This window comes from Leptodactylus fuscus, chromosome 7, assembly GCF_031893055.1.
Source record: "Leptodactylus fuscus isolate aLepFus1 chromosome 7, aLepFus1.hap2, whole genome shotgun sequence".
NCBI classification, from domain to species: domain Eukaryota; kingdom Metazoa; phylum Chordata; class Amphibia; order Anura; family Leptodactylidae; genus Leptodactylus; species Leptodactylus fuscus.
The window spans coordinates 24,124,684-24,146,568 of record NC_134271.1 but is presented as its reverse complement, the minus strand read 5'-3'; the positions used below and the strand labels follow the sequence as shown (position 1 = coordinate 24,146,568).

At 43.4% G+C, this 21,885-nt stretch overlaps 1 protein-coding gene across 5 annotated transcripts in view; it reads right to left on the bottom strand.

Moving 5' to 3' along the window:
- Positions 1 to 21,885, bottom strand: part of SYT7 (synaptotagmin 7) — a 310,992-nt gene that overhangs the window by 64,568 nt on the left and 224,539 nt on the right. For 3 of the 5 annotated variants that reach the window (XM_075281379.1, XM_075281382.1, XM_075281383.1), the window contains one exon: positions 13,959 to 14,081. The exons of the other annotated variants lie outside the window; for them this stretch is intronic. In XM_075281379.1, coding sequence (XP_075137480.1) covers positions 13,959 to 14,081 — 123 coding nt within the window. The remainder of the gene's footprint in view (positions 1 to 13,958; positions 14,082 to 21,885) is intronic. 5 annotated transcript variants of the gene reach the window in all.

The following is a 21,885-nucleotide window of genomic DNA, read 5'->3' as shown; positions in this document are numbered from 1 at the left end:
AATTAGGATTCAGCACTGGTGAGTCACAAAGCCAGCGGCTAAAAGGATCTGCGCCCTGTTAAAAATCTAGGCGAATGAGAAAAGTTGGAAGGAGGTTGGGGGTGGGGGTTAAAGCAGTGAGGAATACGGGGAGATGCACAAACAGCTGTGTGTGAAAGAGGTCAAAGTTAGTGAATACAATGACCGGCGTAAAACCGGTGAGGTAGAGAGCGGACAGGGAGAGAGCGCAGACAAACATGTTAACATTGAATAAGCAACATTCAAGGCTGCAAAATAAGAGACAGATTTTATATGAAGGGTATGTCAGGGCGAGCGAAACCCGAGCAAAACCCCTGACTAGGCCTCACCAAGTCACTGCTTTATTATACACTGCCTTCATAGAAGAGTACGGGGTTTTGACATGTTCCTTCTCCAGGTTTGATGAATCTAGGCCAATGTTACAGAAATATCTATTGAGGGGTAGTTAAAGTTGGTTCTATGAGATGTGCTCCCTGGGAGGTGGTCGATTTACATTCGAGATGTGCAAACTAGGCCAGTCTGTGCGTTATCAGTGGTCTAGAGGGGTTTTGTAAGTACATTTAGATTTTTAGGGAGGGATTAGCATTTGTGCCGTTATGAATAATAAATCAGCATATGTAAGCGGCTAGAATGGTAAGAAAACACAGAAAAAGGAGGTAGAAATCTTCTACTTATAGCATTGGACGAAGTAACTGTGAGGAATGGCGGGATCAGGGACAAAGGAGCCGACACGTGACATCGACACGCACACTAATGAAGTCCTCGATGAACAATCGGACGCACAGAACATTTCAGCCTTGAAGCATTCGTCCTGGTTTATGGCGGAGACAAGACATCTCAGAAGACACACATACCAACTCCACTGTGCAGTCACGTCAATTGGCTTAAGTCTGCGTGTTGTTGTTGCCGATGATCTATTTAGCCAATTGCTGCTGTCCATGATCCACCTGCTCCTGAGTCTCGGCTCTGCTCTGCTACATCTTTGCATATGCACAGCATACCCGCTATATCTGCATCTCTGCATATGGACAGCATACCCAGCTGTGCTACAGCTCTGCCTAAGCTCTGCTACATCTGGCAATTTGGATTACAGGGGTTTTCTTATGTCAGTGTCTGAGCAGCTTCTGTGTTAGAAATGGCTGAGCGGATGTTGCTGAAATTTGCCACAGTTCTCCCCCCCATCAGAGCCTGAACATCACAGTCCCCCGTCTTACACAAACTCTATACCCCATATACCCCTCTTGCCGACACACAGCCTGCATGTTCTCTTCTCTCCTCACCATCCATGAGACTCCATTTTCAGCATCTTCAACGCTGTCCGGTTCAATATACCTCCTCCCACAAAATAGCGTGTAACTCCGCCCACACAATATTGTGATCCTATCCGAGAACAGCTCAAGGACCTGTGATGATGTCATCAAAGCTCCTTTAGTCTAGTGTGAACATTAATTCGTTCATACCATTGGGAAGCCATGTGGTTTCCTGGGATAAAAAGTAGCCTATGTTTTAATTGAGGTTACAATCTATGTATGTGCCAAATTTCAGGCAAATCCGTTCAGCCGTTTTTGCGTGATTGAGGAACAAACACACAAACATCCAAACATCCAAACTTTCACATTTATGATATTAGTAGGATAGGATGTATATATATATTTGCAATCCCATTAAATTACAATACGGTATGGCGGGTTATCGCAACCATTACCAGTCTATTGATGTTTCATGCCTCTGCCATTTCACAGGCTTACCAAATCCAGCATCGTTGAATAATGCGAGATAGCACATGGTAATACAACACAATTGCAAAGTTCACAATTCGTATTAACGCTAAGAAGCTCTGCCTTATCTCTCCGAGTAAAGATAATATACTAAGGTTTGCCTATAGTCCTATATAAAACCACAAGAACATTGAGAAATTTATATCCCCTATATCTGTACATGCATATACTTAAGATAACCTATTAGGCTAAGGCGGCAGGGCTAAATAATCTTGTATCACGCCTCCTGCATTATAACTAATGTAAGTGAATGTAGTTGCGTTGTGATCTACAAGTTACCATGACTGCAGCACAATAGTCGGGAGAAATCCAGTAGGGTCTTGTGGGTTGCATTGCAATCACATTCACTTTCTTTAGTTGCTGTGTGATCTTTGGCCATAGTTGCCATGTAGCCCTAGCCGAATATCGGATATATGTGATGACCTATCAATATCTGATCAGTGATGAGCTGACACATAGAATGAAACAGGAAGTAGGTAGCGCCGTTCTCCATGTAGTGGTCAGGCCAGGTTACTGCAGCTTCTATTCACTTGGCTTAGCCAGATCTGTCTTTTTCTTGCTTCATTTTCTGCATATAAGCTAACCCATACGGGTGCTGGGCGTCCGACCCAACACATCTGGTATTGATGATCTATTTCGTAGCAGTGCTGAATTTGTTATTTAACTGTTTCCTTACTGCAACCTAAGGTCTTTGGAGGACGACAGGTATCACAGTGAAACCACAATAAGTTAAGCCAAGCCCTGCTACATCTGTGCTAAAGAAGCTGCACTATTAATAGACGTATTATTAAGGCTTGACTACCATGTTAACATCATTGTGGATTTAGCTTCATATGTTACCGTATTTCTACCCTACCCATGTATAGAGCAACATATAGACAACAATGTGTTAGTCAATGTTGTAGGGTGTAACTGAATCCAGAAATCTATCAGCACCGTCCTGTGTGGACTCTTTACTACATGTAAGTATATATGTGTTACAATGTGCACACCAATAACTTGTCATTATAGTAACACAATATAGTTGGGCAAAGCCGTCTACTTTAACGTATTAAAGGAAATATGTCATCAGGTTTATGCTGTCCTATCTGAAGACATCCTAAAGTAGTGACGGACACAGCTTTGTATCATTTACTGTGAAAGCCTGGAGTCCTTACTGTGAGTATAACTGTGTATAGGGAGAAAGCAGTCAATCAGCCGCAGGGACCCTACTACTCCTGAATAGTGAGGGCACTATTATCATACATAAGACTCCAGCCTTAGATAAGGGAACTGTGTGAGCCTGGAGTGCTTGTATTACTGTACAGTGGGAGAAAGCTGTCAAGCAGCAGCAAGGAGCAAGGAGTCTCCTACCCCTGAATACTGGGGGCACCACAGTTTGTGCTCATCATTCGGAAGACCCCAGTCTTGTATAAGGTTTGACTTGCCCTAAGGGAAGCATAAAATAGTGGCGGACATAGATTTTTATTTGTCAATATAAAGTAGCCCTTATCGTACGCTGTGTGAACCTGGAGTCCTTGTATTACTGTGCATAGGGAGAAAGCTGTCAATCAGCCATAGGGTTCGATTTGCATCTAATAAAGTTTGATTAATAAATTATATATGGCTGGAGTCACGGTGCTCGACACTACTTTATTTTACCTTCAGACAGGGCAGCATAGCCTGGTTTTCTTTTCAGAAGTTGCCATGTTTGAACTTAGTCCTAGTTCTAGTTGGTGTAAAGATTTCTGACTGTATATTACCATAGGAAACCCTGTACCATCAAGCCGGCAAGGAACACTGTAGGATTTCAGCTCCGAAGCAGCATCCAACTGTGAGCTATATTAGATTATGGGAGTCCCCTCCCTTTATGTACATCACATATGTTAATAAAGCTGTGTAGGCCCTATTGAACTAGTAGATATGAATACTACACATGTATGGTATGTTGGATAGGTGAAAATGAAGGCTTCATAAGAAATCAGTATAACAGTATATCACATAGTCCGACAATATAAAGAAAAATGACCTCCATTATAAATAATACCGCACCCCACCATAATTAGACGTAGTCAGCTATGCATGCCCTGATGGCTTATATAAGTATATTGGATAACATAACTGGAAGCATAGACTGGTGTGCATTACGGTATCCTGGACACGGTGATTGACCCAGAGCTATGTGTTACCTAGTATGTATGAGCTGTATTACTAAACATTCGGTAGGAAGCGGTATAACAAGGCAGGCATATGACGCTAATATATTGCCTCATCAATGCCAAAGCCTTAATTAGCCCCCCGCAGATCGCAATGATTGGTTGTACCCCGCATACAAAACACTCTGTCTCTCTTCTTTCCAAATGTGTATAAGCATGTGAGCAAAACATACTGCTTTTATTGTACGTTACCATCCAATCCTACATGTGTTGCCATATTCATATGAGACATTACCGCTTAGTGTTTTAGGGTCTCACCTTGCCCAGATTGTGGGTATAACTACCAAGGGAGAAGACATAGTAGCTAGGGGCCCCAACAAGATCTAGGGTGCAGTTAGCGACAACTATGGATGATGGAAGGAGATCTCGACATATCAAGGCACTTCATAATGACATCATAATGCCTGCATGTGACATCATTATAATAACTTTCTTCATATGCTGTGATGTCATCGTCTACACAGTGATATTTGTGTGTATGCATTATCCCTGTACTGTAATGTGATATTGTACATTATTCCTGTACTATGACATCACTGGGTATATTATCCTTGTACTGTGACATCATTGTGTATATTATCCCTGTACTGTGACATCACTGTGTGTATTATCCCTGTACTGTGACATCACTGTGTGTATTATCCCTGTACTGTGACATCACTGTGTGTATTATCCCTGTACTGTGACATCACTGTGTGTATTATCCCTGTACTGTGACATCACTGTGTGTATTCTCCTGTACTGTGACATCACTGTGTGTATTCTCCTGTACTGTGACATCACTGTGTGTATTATCCCTGTACTGTGACATCACTGTGTGTATTATCTCTGTACTGTGACATCACTGTGTGTATTATCCTGTACTGTGACATCACTGTGTGTATTATCCTGTACTGTGACATCACTGTGTGTATTATCCCTGTACTGTGACATCACTGTGTGTATTATCCCTGTACTGTGACATCACTGTGTGTATTATCTCTGTACTGTGACATCACTGTGTGTATTATCCTGTACTGTGACATCACTGTGTGTATTATCCCTGTACTGTGACATCACTGTGTGCATTACCCTGTACTGTGACATCACTGTATGTATTATCCCTGTACTGTGACATCACTATGTACATTATCCTTATACTATCACATCACTATGTCTATTATCCTGTACTGTGACATCACTGTGTGTATTATCCCTGTACTGTGACATCACTGTGTGTATTATCCCTGTACTGTGACATCACTGTGTATATTATCCTGTACTGTGACATCACTATAGTCATTATTCTCGCACTTTGACATCACTGTCACTATAAGTCTCTATATGGACCATAGGAAAATAATATTTTGAGGTTATGTCTCACATTATATAAGCGTCGCGGTATACGGTATACAGTGATTATTCCTCCTATTGTGCTCTTTCCTTCCGCTTTTATGGCCTACACAATGTGGTACCTGTGCCAGCTGTGTACATTAAATGAGATGCCAAGAATAGAGTTTGCCCTAAACACGCTAATGTTCTCTATGGCTGTAGTGAAATCTCAATGAGACTAAGTACAATGTAATTACTGGACACTTGTACAGCACAAATTCGCGCGGCGCGCTGTGACTCCATGACACGGCCATTTCTGGAAGCCAGCTACTGTTATCTCACAAACGTTGCGCTTAGTAAGTTGGACAGCAGTCCACATCCCGTCATCCCAGACAACCCCCCTGGGCTCTGCACATGTATCCTTCCTCAGTTAGAAATGGATAAAAAAAAAATTATAGTTTACCTCAGTGGATTTCTGCTGACGAACATGTTCACATTGTCTCCCGGGCCTTGAACGGCAGCTGCTGAATGCTATCTGTACAAAAAAGCAGCTTCCAGCTTTCTTAGCTTAGCCAATGGGCCTTTTACTAGGCTCTTGTAGTCTTAAGCACGGCCATTGTCTGGTACGAAGAGGCCTGTGAAATAAATATATTACACAGGTTCCTAGGAAAGCTATAGGCCCGCTCAGGCGTCGTATAGTGCATGGCTAATATCAGTCATTAAAATACGTGCAGGCAACCTGTGACTACCCAGCTGCCACTAAACTGCCAGCCCCTATGCCTGCCAGTGTTGGCCTCGCAACAGCTGGAGATACATTAGGTCTGAACATCTGAATAAAGCTGCAGGCAAGAGGAAAGATGCCATTGCTTTAATGCAAGGTCAGATTCCAAGGTCAATCAGCCCTACACAAAGGCGTATAGGACAAATGCCAAGAAGATGCATAAGCCAATGCCTAAAATGGCACCAAAATGTGCATACATACTAAAAATATGGTACAAAAAGACCATAAGAAAATCTACAAAATGCTCTGCATGGGTCCAAGCAGCAAACACTACTGTAAATAACCCAGATAAGGGAGGGGTATACAGCAAAATAGATCTTCTCATTTACATGTTATTGACCTACCCCTCTACACTGTCTACCAATAAGTATTTGGACACCCAGTAAAGTTCGGCGGAGGTGGAGTTATGGTCTGGGGGTTTCTCCTGGTATGGACTTGGTCCCAGTGCATGGTAAACTCAACACCGATGCCAAGTGCACTATTTTAGATAACAGTGTTCCTCCTACATTATGGCGGTTCTATGGGTCGGACCAATGTTACTTCCAGGATGACGCCAGCTGTCATGTTGCGAGGTCTACCATGGCTTGGTACAGTGATAATCAGGTTACCCGACTGGACTGGCCTGCCCAGAGCCCAGACTTGAACCCTATTGAGCACCTCTGGGACGAGTTGGATCGCCAAACTAAGGGGTGCAGCTGCCGTGCAAAATCGGTGAAAGAACTTACCTGTCTTCTCCAAATCGAATGGAATAAAATACCACTAGCCGTCATACAAGGACTTGTGGAAAGCCTCGGAGGGTTGAGGTTGTAATTGCCGCTCATGCCGCTCGGACCACAGGTGTCCAAATACTTATTGGTAGACAGTGTATTAGTATCTCATGAATCCCTCTACAGACCCATGTAATACCCCAGTGCACATCCAAGACTGGACGAGCACAACCAAGCTGCAGTGGGGAACCTAAATACCTCGCATCTGCTATCAGCGGCCTACAAAGAACAGAGGGGTGGTCTCAATGTGTCCGTATCCTAAGGGTCACCAAAACCTTTTCTCTAATCCTTACACAGACCGAATACTGCTGATTTCCCCAGGTAAAGCAGATGTAAGGAATTTTGAGCTGGATAAAGAAGCAATTCAAATAGTAGGAGGACAGTCCATTAAGGAATTGCTGATAATGCAAGTTCCAGGCGTAAACCTGCGATTTAACATAAAGCCGTCATTTACGTTTTATGCTCCAGTGAAAAGGTTCATTTTCTTATTTATGTCTTCTGTTACGATTTTGCTGTTTTCGGCTTCCTACCTGCTGTTTTATGAATAAGCTGATAATACTGCAGAAACAACCCCAAAAAGAATTTCGCAAAAAAACCCACAAAAAATCCCTCAGGTTGGAAGGAGAAGCAGGTATAATTATGTCCAAAATCTACAGAGAACTATGCAGCTTACAAAACCGAATGCAATGCACCTCCAAACTGTGCAGCATATTACAGTATACCTACAGGGTCATAGTGCTCTCCGCCTGGTATTCCTTAATCTCTGGCAAGAGGTCTTGAAATACAATTCAGTATATTATGTGTCTCCCTAATAATATTGTTTATGAATAGATCTCTCTTTATAGGACCGATCTATCTATCTATCTATCTATCTATCTATCTATCTATCTATCTATCTATCTATCTATCTCTAAGGCTATATTGACATCTGCATTGCTAGATATGCTATCGATGTGTAAGGACTTTATATACTGGCGTATGTACATGCTCCATCTATTGCAAAATGTTGCAAAATGTTGCATCCAAATGGAAGACCATATGCCATTTATGATACTGGTATCTTCTTATGTCATAGTGAGGTCTTTGGACCCTCTATATGCACCAGGGCTCAGGTGTGACCAGGGGCATAACTTTTGGGGGTGCAGAGGGTGCATTGCACCAAGACCCAGGAGCCTTAGGGGGGCCCATAAGCACTAGCATCAGTATTGAGATTGCTTCCATCTGGCCCATAAGCCAAGGAGACCCATAGATTCCCCTAACCACACTAAGGTGGATTAAACTTCTTTGTACCCATAACCATCACTATCAAGAATTCGCTGTAGGGATGAGGTCGGGGGCCCCAGACAAAAGATTGCACCAGGGCCCACAAGACTTTAGTTACACCACTGGGTGGATGGGAGCTTTCTAACTGCTCATCTAGTGCCTATGGCTCATATATGGATGGCTCATTCTTTAGTCATGTCTTATCCCAGATTGTGTAACCACAGCCTTAGCAATGTGTCTTAGTGTTCTGGAAGAATGGATTTCATGCTGCTTCCGGCTGCACTGGGCTCTGCCTTTGTCATATCATCATGTACGGGCGTAGAGATCCAGAGCACATTGCAGGTCATAGGTATCGCTGAGATCTCCATATGGATAATTAGAAAGCCGCTGCAGGAATGTGCATGGATTCGGGGATCTTGTGCCGCAAATCCTTCAATCACATAAAGGATTGGAGCTAAAGGGTTACAGCTTTAACTTAATCCTTTGACGCTTCATGCAGAAAATCTCCCGGGATTACAAGCAGGTTTGGTCAACCATGCACATTAATAAGCAATTAGCAGCGGAGCCGCAAATAGAATTTAACTCTTATCCCCGAGAATAGGAACTCTAAGGTCTAATGTACAGTAAATAGATAGAAAGCACAAGTCACTCAAATTGACTATCGCTAATAGACGCCATGATGGTATGCATTAAATATATACTGGGGCCATGGTATGTGTTGCATTGTAATGTGCCAATAAGGTGCAGATGGATTAAAGGGTTATCCAAGGCTAAGTTATAGATGACCTATTGGTGAAAGGACATGACGTCACTGGACTATGAAGCAGAAGCAGCGCTCACCGGAACATCGCCGCAGCCTCAATCAGCTGATCATAGGGATAGGTCATCAATATTTAATCCTGAGGAGGACCTTTTATGTCCTCTGGCACATGCGGTTTTATATACTGCTAGAAAGTCTACAGTGCGCTGAATTTAGCGCACTATCGGCTTTCCCGGGGCTGGAGATATTGGTGCTGTTACTGATATCTCTTCACTGTCAGAAGGGTGTTCCCAACAGCCTATCTGGGTTGTAAGGAACACCCCCCCCTGACTGTACTCGTCCATAGCCCTGTACTGTCAGAGGGGGCCCAGCTATGATGCCCCTCAATAGTAGTCTATGAACGAGTACAGTTATGGGGATGTTCCTCACAGCCCAGCTAGACTGTGAGGAACGTCCTTCTGACAGTGGGCAAACATCGGTAACGGCACCGATATCTTCAGCCCCTGGGAACATTACAGGAAAGCTGAATTCAGCCACTGTCGGCTTTCTAGTGGTATATAAAATGCCCAAGGACATGAAAGGTTCTCTTTAAGAAACGCACTGGAGCTGCTGAAGTACAACAAGATGCAACTGCCTGACACATTTACCGTGATGGAAAGTGGTGGGAAACTTTGGGAAATTAGCACACGATGTAAAACCGAAGTAAAGAGAAAGTGGCAGGGATTATTTTCATCTTACCCACCGATTTCACCAGGCCTGGCTGAGTATCTGATGTGTGTGGGTGTCCTGACAGATGATGATGGGGATAAGAAGGATTGGATGTGATGTGATGCTTCATTTATACCTATAGGCCAGTGTTTCTGTAGATATAATTGACACGTTGCGATTTCCAAAACCGCGAGCTGCAAACGGGATAGGTGACGGATGAATGTAAAGTTATGTTGTCTGTGAAGCAATACTGAAGGGCCCGAGCAGCCACCAGAGGGGTCTTGTAGTAGTAGTATACCCCTCTCTCCCCATTTGGGTAAGTCAAGTGTGCAGATGGGTGTGGGGTTGGGAAGAACTACTGTCCACGGAATGTCCTAAACCGCAGTAAGAAATCTGGTATAACAGATGCTACGGTGCAGGTCGCGGCTCTTAAAACTCTAGAAAGGCCAAATAACACCACCCGCAGGCTACGTAAGATACTACACCCCACTAACATACAAGTACTCAATATATCGCCATTATTATCGTGTACGGTTTCTATAGACCTTCAAGACGAAGCGAGTGAGCTTACATCATTGTCTTGGTTCACTACTTTGAAGAATGTGTTCTTGTACAAGGCACCAAGCGGGTTTACTCATAAATCCTGAATGTTGGGAAGTCTGCGTATCAAATTAGGCAAGGCAGGGGGTGCGTAGAAAATATATATTATGTATCTGTCTATATAAGCTTTGGACGCCAGCTACTTTTTCTGTGTAGACGCCTAAAACAAACTGATGATGAAAGAATTCGGCTTGGACAGAGAACTGATGGACACCCGCAGTGCTGCTTGCCATGTAGATTGCACTGTTTCTTAGCTACGGAGCATGATTTGGTCTTTGTTACATAGAAAGTTCAATAGTTTACTGCAGAAAAATTCTTCTAAACTCTCTCTATTCTTATAGACGCTGTAGGGCCACGTTCACACTTTATTACTGAGCTGTAGATACCTTTGATAGCTTATTGTAGGAAAGTAAACCATATATGATTCTGTTTTGGCACATTTTACTAAGGCGGATAAAAAATTTTCATAGGGGTATGGCCATTGACTATAAGGAGGCTATGAAGTGGCCTCTGGAGAAAGCAAGATGGCACTTTCTTAATGGCACTTTGCTTTGTTCTACTAATGGGAAGGGGTCACATTAGTCAGACATTGATGACATAACATTAATATCTGTTCATCTCATTACTAGAGATGAGCGAACACTGTTCGGATCAGCCGATCCGAAAAGCACGCACCCATAGAAATGAATGGAAGCACCTGTGACACTGACTTTGCCGGTGGCCGGCCGGCGTCACAGGTGCTTCCATTCATTTCCATGGGTGCGTGCTGTTCGGATCGGCTGATCCGAACAGTGTTCGCTCATCTCTACTCATTACATGATTTGTGAAGGAACCATAAACAGAGCCGAGGGCCCCTGTGCAAGACCCTGTACGGGCCCCTTGCTCTCCAATAACTCACTTGTACAGAAAGATTGAGCTTTGCCCTGATCGGGAAGTTTAGTTGTCACCATTGATGGAGGGATCGCTCATATGATCACATGGTCAGCTTAAAAGGAATCTGTCAGTAGAAGATTGGTTCTAAGTCTAATCTCATTGTCTTATAGAGGTGATTCTAGAGTTTCCAAATATGCCTCTGTTATTCACCTTTGAAGCCCCATTTTCATGTAAACTCTTGGGAATCTAGAGCGAAGATCAAGCTAAGGCACACCCCAAACCACTTTTCCCCTAAATGAAGGTGCCCAGGTATTTACGACATGGTGGACCTTCCATAATCATTGTCCCCTGGTTGTTTTGACCAAATCAAGTAGACGAAATCCCTAACCTAATGTCTAAGTATCTCTCTATACAATGTAAACCCAAAATACGTAGAGAATCTCCAATAAAACCCCCCAATATCTTCATCTTTTCTAGTAGAAATGATTTCTGTCATAGACAATTTATTCAAAAGTTGACGAAGGAACCCAAATGGCCAAAGGAGAAAACAACGTAGAGTAAGTCAAGGAGTGATATTCTCTTTTCGCACTGACTTGTTCTAGCTACGATGTTCTCTACGAGCAATACACAACAATAAAGTCATGAGTGATATGTAAATATAGATAAGGCAATTGTTAATAAGAGATGATATCTTAAGTTCCAATTAGAAGATGGAGTAATTGAGGTGACAGATCAAGAGAATTCATTGCTATTTAAGGGGTAAACAAGTTTTTATCCATTGATGTCTAATTTCCAGTTGTCTCAATAGGGGTTATGTTTCTCTCACCACCAAGTAATGATAATTTAGAAAGGTTGCGGCCTTGTAAGAAGAACGTGGCATAACCCACTAGGGTTTCTGGGCGTCACTCTCGTCTTCATTCATGTTGGGACCTTCATTTACTAGATAACGTATTTATGGGGAGCTGTATTTTTATACCCTGTTCAATATACCAGGGATTATATTTCTCTCACCACGAGATAATCAGACTTGAGAAAGGTTACACTTCATGGAATTGTGCCCTTGTAAGAACACGGCGTAATCCACCAGGGTTTCTAGGTGTCATCTCCGTTCTTCATTCATGTTGGGGCCTTCACTTACTAGGCAACACGTTTACGAGGAGGGCTAACGCTCTGTATTTTTATACCCTGATAAATATACCTAGGTGTATGAATCTTCATTAAGTAGACTGTCATAACATCATCAGCAGATATTGAAACTGTGAGAATTAACACCCACATTTCGATGGGGAATCGAGACTGAAATACGTCATGTTCGTCACTCTAGCGGGCTCTAGGTTGAGGCTCTGTTTTCCTTTTCTGGTTTTATATTTGGAAGATCCGCATGACAGACTGTGGTTCAGTGACAGCATTAATGTGTTAATATATGTAGCGTGGTATAGGAAGAATATAAATAACCTCAGAGTGAAAATTGGACCACTTCATTAACACTGTGCTAACTTTGAGAAGCGATTCCAGCCAAATGTCTACATTTCTTTTCACACTTCTCAGTCACAGATGATTTAACTAGAAAGCTCCCATTGATGGATTCTTTGTGGCTATGATGATATTTTCTGGGCAACGTCTGACCTCTTGGTCCTGGTTGTATGGCTCGCGTTGTGAGTTGTGCAACAGGACGGTGAATGTTTACTTAAATAAGAAAGCACACACTTGTACATTTCTTCATATAGAATATAAATTCCCTTGCCACTACAACAAAGGGAAACAAATTGAATAGAAGAACTGGCAGAGAGAAAAGCCTCGAGTTCGTGTCCCGGACAAGCCCCCTGGTGTCGCATCCTCTGTTCTCAGCAGCTCGAGGATAGCGCGGCACATAATTATTTTCTTGTTGTACTTACATAGTAATAATACATTTACATGTTGTGGGTTTTTTTTTCGCTTCCATTGGAACCACGGTGCTAAAATATTTACATAGAGAACCAGTCTAAAATCGGATTCCTGGCATGAAACACAATATAGAGGTCTTACGACAAATATAAGAGTAATTTTCTGGAGTTCTCTCCATTTTAAGCTGGCCATACACATTAGACATATGTTGGCTGAACCCACCAAATTTCGATAGGACCTTGAGAGGTCTTCTGACTGTCCCCCAATAGCAGATACTTGAGGAGATAAGGGTTGAGCATTTGGACTTCAACTGCCTATTCCTTTTATTCTTGTGACTCCTCCCCATTCAAGTCACTGCTCCATTGAGGTGAGAGTGCATGTGTAGGGGGCTCGGATGAAAGCTAGCCAAGCCATATGGCCAGTTTTAGGGTCCTTTTGCACAATTAGATACATCAAGCTTTTGTCAACGATATAGGAGCTCCCTTATTTTCACTTGCCAATTGTCAGAAGAGTCTTGGTCATACTCCTCCTTCCGATGGGTCCAGTCAACCATCTAATATGTATGGGCCTGTTGACATTTCCCGACTGCTACTGTCCAACTGCCTAATCTTTATGTTCTTAGGAGATACGTTGTAAGAGGAGTCTGGCAATGCACATGCCATGCCCAGCCAAGCATGCATGTTGGTGAAGATGTACGGTGAGATAAAAGTCGGCAGAACCGGTTTTCTAAAGCATATCAACTATTTTACATTGTGTATCAGCATCACATCCTTTACATAGGCCCTATGTATTGACCATCAGATACTAATTTTAGCACTTAAGGTATAGCCAACAGTCTAGTAGGACACACAGAGCTGCACCCATGCAAACACAGAGACTGTATATAACCGTGATAAGATATGTAAAGCAGTGACTGTTTACAAAACTGAACAATACGGTAACATTTTCCACACTTAACATACATTCTCTTGCATTACAACCCCCCCACAGGGAGGGCACGTTTGCGCTCCCCCCTCCTACCTCTTTTCGCCCTGAGTGTTCTGGTTCTGTTGAGACCCATTAGTTTGCAGGTCTGGGATGTTGGCAAAGTCGTCCTGCTCGGAGAGACCCAGCACCAAGGACAGCACCACCATACGGCCTTCCCTGCCCACAGGCCAAAGACAAGAGAAAGCAAAGGAGGAAAAGAGACACAACATAGAGGCATCAGCAAAGTAAGAATACAGTAGACACCGAAGATAAAGGAAAGTTGTCCTTCACTCCTAGTAAGTCTAGTAAAGGAGAATAGAAGGAAATGGTTACACAAAGTCATGTGGGGAAGATGCACAGAGCGGAAAAGGAGCGGAACTCAGTTCTTATTACATTGTATATTGGAATCGTTCTCAAGTATATGTAGCATATAGGATTGGAGAACACTTGGGTAAAATAACAACTATATATAGATCTAACATCTATTCTTATATATGTATGGGGTACGTATCCATATTTCCCATCAATAGTAATCTGGTGACTATAGATATAACGTTTCCCTATTATATAGTCTGCTTTTTGAGTCTATTTTACCACTCCTCAGCTCATCTGCCATTGAATTCCTCCAGTCTTTAATCCCGACCCCCAGACCCCTCTTGTTCGATCTTGTTTCTTTTGTCCAGTACCATTTCTTAAAATCCCTTCTCACCCATCGTTCTGTATATTCCACAGCTTACATACATTGTTATTCCTCTGTCTTTGAGCCTAAGTATAATACTAACCATGAATTATTTCTAGGCCATACCTTTTAAGCGCACACCATATGACATTCACGTATAACTGCAGGGGTTCGCATTAACATGAAATGGTAAGGTTTCAGGTGATGTATGACCCAGTTACGCCTTATGAATGCAAACAAGTCAGAAAAGAAGTTCTGATCTAAGGTTAGAATGTGCCAAGGCTGTATACAGGAGGCCGGGGCAGAAAGCAATGGGGTAAGTAGGGATAGGTTTTCTGCCTCCCCAAGAACTCTCCAGTTCCCATTCAATACAGTATTCTATTGGGGTGTACACAATGGAATAAGTATATTACAGAGAACCTGTTGGCTTGTTTTAACCCTCCAAATGACCACCAGCATAGGGGACGCAACCCAATAATTTTTGAGAAAAGGGGAACGCCCCCTGTGCTATCTCCAAGAGTGTTCAGACGGTGCCCAAACACTTCCACCATCCTCAAAAACATAACTTTTATTCAACATGCAAGTCGGGTGTTTCAAGCCTATGGGGTAAAGGGAATCTATCATTAGAATCCCTTTTTGAACTAAGACCACGTAAGAATAGTCTTAAGAATGTTTCTTCTTCTCCTACCTTTATTATTCTGATCCGCACCGCCGTTCCGGTGTTGCTTTGTTTTTTCACGTATACAAATGAGTCTTCAAAAAGCACAGGGGGGTGTCTCCTGTGCTGTCCAAAGACTCTCCAGTGACGCCTCCATCTTCTTCTCCTGATCGTCTCTTTGCCTTGTCATCGGCTGCGTCTTCAGCCAACAGAGCCGAACGCGCATGTCCATCAGCCATTTTCCTATGGCTGATGGCCATAGGAAAATGGCCAAAGGACATAGGCAGTTGGCTCTTTTGGCTAAAGACATGGCCGATGACGCGGCGAAGAGATGGTCGGGAGAAGAAGATGGAGCTGTTGTTGGAAGAGTCTTCAGACGGCAACCCAATACTTTTTGAGTAAAGGACAACGCCCCGTGTTTTCAGAAGACTCATTTGTATATGGTGAACAAATGAAATAACACTGGAACGGCGGCGCTGATCATAATAATACAAGTAGAGGAAGAATAGCCTTGTGATGTCATAACTTATCTATGCCTCCTCACATTGAGCATGTCTACAAAACTCTCCCATAGACCTCAATGAGTTGGCTACAGACTATTGCTGCCACCGATGGCCATGCTGTGCTGTAAAGCATATCACTAAATGCTGTTAACAGAGCATAGGAGAAGCTCCGGCAAGATGGCCGCGGCCATAATCAGTACAAAACTTAGAATATAAAAATGGACTATCTGAAAATAAAAAATGATAAGAAAAAAGTGAAGTATTTCAGGATCTAAACTGGTAAAAATGGTGATACATTTCACAGTTAAAGCGCGTCTCCACGTATGAATGAAAACTCATCCCCTTTACATTTAGTTCGTTGTCCTTCTCCTTTTTCAGCTACAGGCACCATTTTGCGCCTTGCAGTAAGTGACTGAAAAGCTTCATTGGCAGATCGAGCCGTCATAGGCATCAATATCCAGCAGGAAGTCTTACCGCGCCGCTTCTACTGTATTTGTTGTGGAGCTTTTCAGCAGAGACTTCCTGCCGGATAGGATACGGATGCCAAGGAGAGAGACTGGTAATATATATACTGCAGACTAGGATATATACACTCAGAAATGGAGGGATAGCATAAAGGAGTATTCCCATATTGGCCAAATATGTGCTATACTGATACTGTAGCTTATGAACTACTTCTATGGGAGTCACAAAGCTGCATTGGGCTTTTTTTATAACTCCCAATTTGATGGACAGGACAATAAGCCCCGTATTCACGTCTTGCCCATGTTGGGACAAGTTGTGTATACTGTTTCGACAGAACTTAGCTATAGGGAGGGGAGAGGTAGCTATTGCAACTAGGCCCGGGAGCCTGAGGAGGGCCTGAAGCTGCTCTACAATATAAGACGACAACAATATTATAGACAGTACATGGTAAATGTGGCCCACAGTACACATTTGGCTTTGGGGTCCAAAAGCTTCATGTTACGCCTCTACCGTAAAGGATAGTGATGTCAAAAGGCTAGAATAAGGGATTCATATCTGGATTGGTTGGATGGTGACCTCTGTGTCCATGGTTATTTTCTAGAATAGAGGGTCATCAGTGTAGTGCCACGACACTAGAGAAAGTTCTGTGCCCCGTTGACTGAGTGGCGGTTTACACTTGCGCCTGGTGTCCGGTTTGTGCATTCTGTGGGGTATTCGTCTTCAGCCCTGGCAAAACTGGAGAGGGAATGGAAACCCAGTGGTCAGTTTTAAAACCAATTCACCTAAATGGGTTTGTAAAGGTAACCGCCCGTGTCCGCCTGCGGCCTGTCCGTGGGGAAACTGTTTTTTATCCGGACACAAAGTCGGACATGCAGGACTTTGTGTCCGGTTAAAAGAAATGGTTTCCCCGCGGACAGGCCGCAGGCAGACACGGACAGTCACCTTTACAAACCCATTCAAGTGAATGGGTTTTAAAACTGACCGCTTGGTTTCCATCCCCTGTCCAGTTTCACCTGAAAGCGGCGACCGGGCGCAGGTGTGAACCGCACCTTAGACTATAATGTATGGGCCTGGTGGGTACATGGAGAATGAAGGAAAGGGAATGGCACTGACACGGTTCACAATGGTCAGACCACTATTAACCAGATGGCAAAGCCTACACCCATGCACACATGTCTTTGGCTAAGTTCACATTTCCGCTATTCAATCATAGCCATGTAAGATCAGAACAACGGTCTGAAAAACAAATAAAATGACATATACAGATGGTGCACATTGACTTTAACTTTCTTTCCTCTTGTTTATATGCTTGAAAAAGTCCTGCATATCATTTTATTACATTGTCCAGAAATGTGAACCTAGCCTTACCCAGAAAAAAACCCTACAGTAGTTCGGACAACTCTTTATAATGTAAATCCGCCCCATTGCGTGACTTAGTTCTCCAGTCCATGTTGTATGGTGACAACGACCCATTTTTCATTAAAATAAATAATAACATTCATCCCATTCATCCTATGACTAGTACTATGTTATTATGGCAGAATCTTGTTTACCGCCATGCCCTATAATAATATACCGTACAATGTACAATTACATCTCCATGTTACATAATCCCCCTCTAGTCGGCCGCTCTCGATACAGAACATAAATTAAAATCTTTATTATTCAGAACTTTTCCCATTTATCTCGCTTGTTTTACTCGATATCCTAAGGCCACATAAATCACACTTTAGTTTTATGTCGTTTTATATCTTTTTCTTTTTTTATTATATGACAAAATGGATCATGATGGATCTGCTGAAGGATTACATTAGTTTCTATGGGACTGAAACTGATGCCTTTATCAATATGGCGATCATGCGCTTTGAGGGCGGTATTCATCACACTGGTTTCTTTAAGAAGTGTCTATCATGCCGGTGTCTTCTTGTTGTATCAGGCCTGATAGCAATCGCTAGCTCTGCACCCCCGAAGAAAAAAATTCAAGTGCTAGGTTCACACTAGCGTTCGGGTCTCCATCTTTTGGGGTCTACATGGGGACCCAAAAAACAAGAGCCTGTTCGTTTAAGAAGTGATTACGTGAAGACACCAGCAGACTCCATAGGCTATAATGGGAACTGCCGGGTTTTCGAATTTAGGCACAATCTGCGGCGGAGTCTCCTACACTGCCAATAAGGAACGTTTAATCGTAAGTATCTAAGACTACTTACACTATAAGGCTAAGTTCACACGGGGGGGTGGTATGGCGGATTTTGGCACTGAGAGTGACACGGGGAGCCGCGTCACTCTCAGGTGAAAATCCGCCTTCCACGACTGGGACGGCTTCTGACAGTCGCGGCTTCCCCCTCCAGAGTCGGCTCAAAGAATGGGCTGAACACGGAGGTTGCTGCCGCCAGGCGGACGCCGCAGCTCAACGGCTCGCGGAAGCCTCCTGAACAAAGGGCAGCCCGCTTCTTTTTCTACATAGACCACCATTGTGAGGGGGTGGATTATGACGTGGATTATGCGCCATAATCCGCCCCCTTAGTGCCCGTGTGAACGAGCCCTTAGTAAGGTGTTCTTAGACTGGATGAAGGCATTAGAACTCCATTCAAAGCATTAAAAAGAAATTTCAGAACAGAATATTGGGTTAGTGGATCGAAGTTGAATGTAAAGTTATTGGAGGGAATTTCTTAACCCATCTATGCCAATTTTCTGGCATAAGTGGGAGTTAAGGTGGCGCATCTTTGGTGCATAGCCCTTTCTTGAGCTAAAGGTGCGCCAAATCCCACCCTCTGCCCGTCGCTCACAACTTTTCTGAAATCTGGAGTGAGTTACATAGGAAAAATACGCCAGTTCCTGACATCTACGAAGTCTTAAAGGGATTTCCAGGGCGTTTGAATTAACTTACTTGGTCCAGGGATTGGATAATGATGGGTCCAGGGGTGCCAACCACATCAAGACCCCTACGTGATGTGATTGAAAGAAGTGCTCCGACTTCTGGGTCACTCCAACCCTGGGCCCTTTTTCCTTCCCCGATCTCATTGGTAATGTACCTCTACAATGAGGGCTGGCTGAACATGGCACAGGTAAATAATTACATCTGGGGGGCAACAACGGTGGCTCAGTGGTTAGCACTGCAGCCTTGCAGCGCTGGAGTCCTGGGTTCAAATCCGGACAAGAAAAAACATCTGCAAGGAGTTTGTATGTTCTCCCCGTGTTTGCGTGGATTTCCTCCCATTCTACAAAGACATACGATGAGATGTGAGAACAAAAAGTACATTGAGATCCCTACATGGGGCTCACAATCTACATTTAGAAAAAAAAATTTACATCTGAGGCTCAGGTAACATCTGTTAATGGGTTTCCGTTTGGGGAGTCCACTTGGTGATCCCCCAAATGGAAACCTAATCCGCATAAAATAGTGATTATGTCTAGGAAACCCATGGACCCCATAGACTAATAATGTGGTTCCTGCATGAAAAATGTGGAGCGAAAAGTGCTGCTTTCATGCGCCAAGGGGAACGGAATGACCCAAACGCAGATGTGAACCGGGCCGAAGACCATGGGAAAAGGAAGCGTAGTGACCTCGGGACGAAACACTTTTTCTGATCATGTGACCTGGGAGTCGTGATGTGGCTGGAACCACTGTGTCCATCATCATCCAATCCCTGGACCATGTAAGTCAACTCCAAGTCCCTTTAAACCCCTTTAAAGGTTTGTCTTATGAAGATGACCCCTATTGTATATGGATGGCTTAGTGTGGCCTCCCCAACTCCCTAGACCTTGTTCAATGAGTCTGAATGGAGAGTCGCTCTGTAAGGTGGTTTCCATCCTGGTGGACTTGAATCTATCATGTTTTACTGAGTGGTCACCATATTATGTCCAAAGCTCAGGCTAACTAGGCTGTTTGCTAGGGGCAGCTTTCTGTAAAAGTTGCCCCTGGTAGGACAACCCAAGGTTGAATTCACACACTGCAAAATTATTGCAAATTTTATTTGCAATTATTGCAATGGTTTGCAGTACCGGGCATGTGGATGAGGTTTTAAGACATTTCATTCACACACTGCAGAATTGGAACAGGGATGAAAAATAATCTGCATTGAGAACCTAGCGTGACGCGTTGCCAAAGAACTTTTCTCCGATTCTACAAGTCAGTTCATAGGTGGCAGTATAACAGCACTGAAAGCTGCAGCCTTACAAATAATGGCATATTCCATAATTGTAATGGTGTTTTCACCAACGGCCTGGCCTAGTGAGCAAACACATTCGTCGCCTGTACTATGATGTTGGAAATATATTGACTGTCAGTGCAGATGTGACTCTTCCGACTTAGCGTCCTAACCTATAGCATGAACACAGAAATCAGCAACAGTAAAGTTGTACGAAACAAGCTCCTTCCCTGGCACACACACTGACCGTATAAATGGATTGTGACGGTCATAGGGCACGGGTTTATGTGCTGTCCCTCTTACTGACATGGTGCGAGGCGCCGTTATTTTAATCTACTACAAGAAAGGATTAATTAACCCCGTGATCGAACAGTACAGAGATTGAAATATGATTCCTCCGATTAGTCAGACAGAAGGCCGCCGCTCGCTCGCTTGTACAGCGAGCGAGACGTGATGGAGCCACTCCTGCATTAACCCCTTCAGATTTCCGTATGATGAGACAGAAGATGTTGCAGGCTACAGGAATCACACAAAAGCTTGACATGTTTATTGTTCTCTTGCCAGAAGAGGCAGCAATAGTCAGCAGACCCCATGAAAAGCAAGCCATTGTACTAGATCATCTGTAGCTATTTTAAGACAGTTGTATGAAAAAAAAATGTATATTTTTAGCAATATGCCGGCTCAGAAGGGAAGAGAACAATGCACATGGAAATAGTCAAGCTGTTAAGTAGAAAAATGTTGACCATTTCACTACCACAATCTAATACATTATAGGGACTTAGTAGCGGGGTTCCAGCCATCCAGCGGTGGCAAGTAAAAGATAGTCATACATGTCCTGATAACCGGATCTTTTATGTCCAGTTTATGGACTTTTGCTACAATGAACAATAACTAAATGAAAGGTAAATAGAATAATATTCAGTATAATCTAGGGGCAGTACATGCCAGGCAATACAATGGAATGCTATGTCTGCCATATTAATGCTATCCATATTCTTATATATTATGTTTTTGTGTATGCTCCCTTTCTGATTAATATCTTCATGGCTATTAGGATCTTTGTTACAATGGGAACAATTCTCATTGCCTCCATGTTACAGAAGTCTTATGTAAATGAGGCAGGGGAAGGCCTACGCTCCCTGGAGCACTGCTCTTGTCACACAAGTCACTACCATCTCCTGCCGTCGGACTTGATCCACCCACTACTAAGACGTCACCCATGCTTTTTGAGTAAAATGAGCTGAAGTCCTGCCCCCAGCGCACCAACTGCCTGATTTGCATATTGTTTTAACGACTTTCTGCCCCACATCCCAGACTTCATATCTGCAGACAAGAAGAAGAGGCCACTGTGGAGATCGCTGCCCAATACGTGTCCAGCTGTCACCAAACAAGAGGAAGATGAGACTCCACGGACTGTTATACCCCAAACCACCCGCCCCATCCCACCTCCCCATATAGCGGCCACCAACTAAGAGGAAGATGAGACTCCACGGACTGTTATACCCCAAACCACCCACTCCACCCCACC